The following is a 3,985-nucleotide window of genomic DNA, read 5'->3' as shown; positions in this document are numbered from 1 at the left end:
AACAAGTCGCAAAAAGTGTCTATCACCCTGGAACTAAAACACCCATCAAAATACTTCGTTTTTAGGTCAGCATCGTATCCTTCGGTTCCTGCGGGTTGCTGCGATGAGGCCTCCGTGGATCAGAACTGTTCTGGTGCATCCTGTGAATAGTTTGGAGGCAGGGGAAATGCCTTTTGGGCTCTTTACTGCGTCCCTTCAGCCATACTTGAACAGTTTGTGTGGCAGAGCACACTGTTCTGTTTGGGAAGGCTGCTGGCACTGAGGAGTGGCACGGGGGCAGATTGGTCCGCGATGATCTTTAGGCGAGTGTTACGTGTCAAAGCAACATCCACATGAATATCAGCGCCCGAGGTTTTGCAGCAGAATATTGCATTGTAACAAGATGATCAATGTTATCCACTTCAGTTGTCAAGAGATGTGTACCTATGTCGTAGTTCTAGTTTTTTACAAGACCATCGAGGCCGGGCGAGTAAAACGCTGAATGTTGCTACGACTAAACTAAAGACAGCCTTGGTTAGCTTACAAAAGCAAAGTTGCCGTGAGTCTTCAAATTAAACTGAACAAAAGTTTGAAAATGTAAATAAAATGTGAATGCAGAGTTTAAAAAACAAAAAAGAAAAGAAAGAAAGAAAAAGGGATGAGCTCGTCAGACTGCCCTCAACTCTGATTCAGAATCAGGGCTCCAGCCTGAATTAGCTGCTACAAGCATGCACACCCAAATCTCAGGTGGCGATTGAATGGCATTGTTGGCACTGTAGCTGTAATAGAAGCACACATGCAATAAAAATGATGATATATGTGTGCCCACTGCATTGATTTTCGTTGTTGTTTTTTTGAGTGCGGTACTAAACCTGTTTGGAAGCCATTTTAGAGATTATATCATTTCCATGGTGGTTATATTGGTTGTCACCACAATGTACCCACAACAAGAGCTTTGCAAAGGACTCAACACCGAGTACAAGGAATCAGGTGCTTCTGTGAACAGCAGCTGATAAATTTAGCTCAAACTCTCTCACCAAACTTTAGATCTAAAAATCCTCAGAAGCGATAAATACTAAGGCGTTAAAGGGAAGCTTACTGGACACTTGTTCAAAATGACCCGGATGTTTGAACACATTTGCACATACTTTATGCACATAGAAGAAAAGTAGACTTTTGTACAATATCTCACTAAATATATTTACATGACATACAATTCGCCATCAGTGCAATACATAGGAATGTTGCATATTTACCAAATGTTAGACTCTTTCCTTTATGAAGAAAAATAATTCCAATGACAGAAGCTGATATAACTAATGTGTAAAGTAACATGTGCAACTTTCATATTGGTTAACAGCTTCACAGGAAATAAAAAAAATAAAATCTTAGTACCACCCTATCAACAATCAGATATTAAGCATTGAAAAAGTAATAGATCACATGTACATATATATCTTCATACATGTAATGGATTGCTTTTGTACAAATATTTTATATAACTTTGGCAGTTTATCAGGAACAAAGTTATCGGAAAAATATGAAACAATAATATCAAACTGTCAGCAATGTCATGTAAGCTTGCCTTCCAAAGCTCATGTTCACAGTGGTCATTCAGAAAGGCTGGAAGCCGATGGCCGAAAAAAGAAAGAACAAAACAAGCCAAAGAAAAAGAAAACATTTCCATCCTTTCTGCTAAGACTGTTAGCACTGGAGGCTGTCGTCATTGTTGTCATGGTTATAAAATTACAAACACCTATGAAGGTTTACATAGCAGTCATCGCCATTTAAAAAAACATGGTCTATTTTCAGGTCGACTTAAAATACAAACAGTTTTGAAGGCAAGGGGACAGGACCCTGCTCGGCGGTCACCGTGGAATCATGGGAGAGACATGACCGAGAAGAGGACATGCACAACAAGTGCTGTGTGGAAGAACGTGAAGCCAAAAAACGAGGGGTGCAAAATGAACGACTTTGCAACAATCAAAACGCCACACGGTCAGAAAATGACTTACACCGGACAAAATAATCGAGCAAATTTTCAAACATACTAAGTTCACCATAATTCATATACGTTGATTTTGTTCTTTTTTTTTCCACTGGTTTGGCACTTTATTGGAACAAATCTCTGTTCAAAAAGACTAAATGTTGTACAAAAGGTATCATGTCTCATTAACATAACTCGTAGAATATAGTACTTAATAGTAAGCATACGGTAAGTAAACACTTGTACATACTGTAGTTTTAAAATGAACATTCCAACAGATGTTTTACGCACATGCACAAAAACAAACAAACACAACTCTCTCTCTCTTTCTCTCTCCCTCTTGCTGCCTTCGCCACATCCGGGCCTCCTTCGCTTCTCTTTGGACAATCTCATTCCGCTGCTGTTTCTATCCCCCGAAAGCACAACTGTTGCTACCGCTCTTTCTCTCCCTCAGTCTTTTTTTCCGCTCTGCCTCTCACTTAAGACAACACAACTTTTTAAATACTGCATTTTTTTTTTTTTTTTTTTGCTCCACATTATGACACTTCTTCCGCCGAGCGTGTGTCTGTCTTGAGACGCACAAACTCTTTGGCCACCTCGTCGTGGGTCCTTTGAGAGAGTATCCTCATGATGGTGAGGCCCGTTTCGTCCATGGAGATGCTCTTCACCAGCGGGTAGCAGGCGGAGCAGCTGCCCTTGTCCGCCAGCTCTCGGAGCTGGATGACCGTCATGCCGATGACGCGGTCCTCCCGGGCAAAGCAGTAGTCCTTTACTGAGACGTGCAGCTCGTAGGCCTCTGGACCGTGTTCGTTACTGAGAACACTGGGTGGCATTACAAGGAGATAATAGAGAAGTGAGAGGAGCTCGAACATGTTCAAAGGATGCAAAATTACAATTACAATGATTCTGAAACACTAATGTTGAAATAAGCGGCATGGCTACTAAAAACGAACACCTTAGGATTAATAGAATAATGACGGTAGCCTACAGATGCTGTTAGGTAAATTGGACTGGTCACTTAAAGGTACATTAAATTGACTCTGACACACTTTCTTTACTATCATTCAAACTTAATGAAAAGCCCAAAGTCTTGTTCTGAAAAATTGTACACGAGTGCAAACCAATTGCTTTTCGGAACCTGACATTCAGCTTTGTTCTCAGCTGAATATAAAGTGTCAGTAAAGCAGTCTGGCTCGGTGACATTTCCCCTGAGAAAAGCCTCCTTATTGTATGTGCGGCCATGATGAGACCATTGAATCATGTTTTGTAAGTCAAATGAATGTTTCTATTTAAATGAGCCATTATTCTTAGCCAGCCTTTTTAAGACTGTTTTTTTTAATTATCCCCAGCAACTTAACAGCTTCTTAAAATTCAAATGACAAAGCCAGGAGTGGATATATAGATGCAAGCAGCAGTGGGCTTGCACTGGTGAGGCTATAACTCGGTCTAAGATCACCTCGGCTCGGTGACTTGGCTGCATTGGCTTGGCTCTGAGAATTACAGTGTTGAAGAGAGGATAAAATTGCTAAAGCAGTCACTTGATTTTCTTCAACTGTTTCAAAGCAAAGAGCAGAAGTGCTGAGATCGAATTTGCTTTCTATTCACAGCTTAGAACAGTTGCCCTCATGGTAAGGTTTTAAAAGTACTGTGGGGCCTATGGGTTGCTGCAGGCTCTTTTGAAATGTGCCTACAGCATACAGAACTCTGGTTTGAGGGTACTTTTTTTTTTTTTTAGTCTGTATGTGCCTGGTAATCATATTTATTACTGCATTACAATAAAAGCTACGGCAGCTTTGCGGCCACTTCTCTCCACTAACAAGGAAGACAACAGGATACTCACTACTGGAATGTTTCATTGTACTTTGGTGACCAATTATTATTCTTGGTCTTGGTGCTGAATTTGCGCTTCTTGTCAGCCAGGTGCGGACCGACGGCGTTGACCTCTACAAATGGCCGGAACATGGCGTTGGTCTGCCAGATGAGGTTGTTGACTGCGACCACTGAGAAATGCAAAAGAAA

The 3,985-nt window shown here is 41.1% G+C and overlaps 1 protein-coding gene across 1 annotated transcript in view; it reads right to left on the bottom strand.

The window, feature by feature from the left end:
• Nucleotides 1-1,158: 1,158 nt before the first annotated feature.
• Nucleotides 1,159-3,985, bottom strand: part of unc13c (unc-13 homolog C (C. elegans)) — a 106,552-nt gene continuing 103,725 nt past the window's right edge. Inside the window, exons 30-31 of the mRNA XM_008295128.1 lie at nt 3,807-3,966; nt 1,159-2,788 (exon numbers count right to left, since the gene is read on the bottom strand). Of these exons, the coding sequence (XP_008293350.1) occupies nt 2,503-2,788; nt 3,807-3,966 (446 nt within the window). The 3' untranslated portion in view covers nt 1,159-2,502. The remainder of the gene's footprint in view (nt 2,789-3,806; nt 3,967-3,985) is intronic.

Source organism: Stegastes partitus, unplaced genomic scaffold (assembly GCF_000690725.1).
Source record: "Stegastes partitus isolate 25-593 unplaced genomic scaffold, Stegastes_partitus-1.0.2 Scaffold1021, whole genome shotgun sequence".
Lineage (NCBI taxonomy): Eukaryota > Metazoa > Chordata > Actinopteri > Pomacentridae > Stegastes > Stegastes partitus.
The sequence above is the reverse complement of the archived record's forward strand: the minus strand, read 5'-3'. Positions and strand labels throughout refer to the sequence as shown.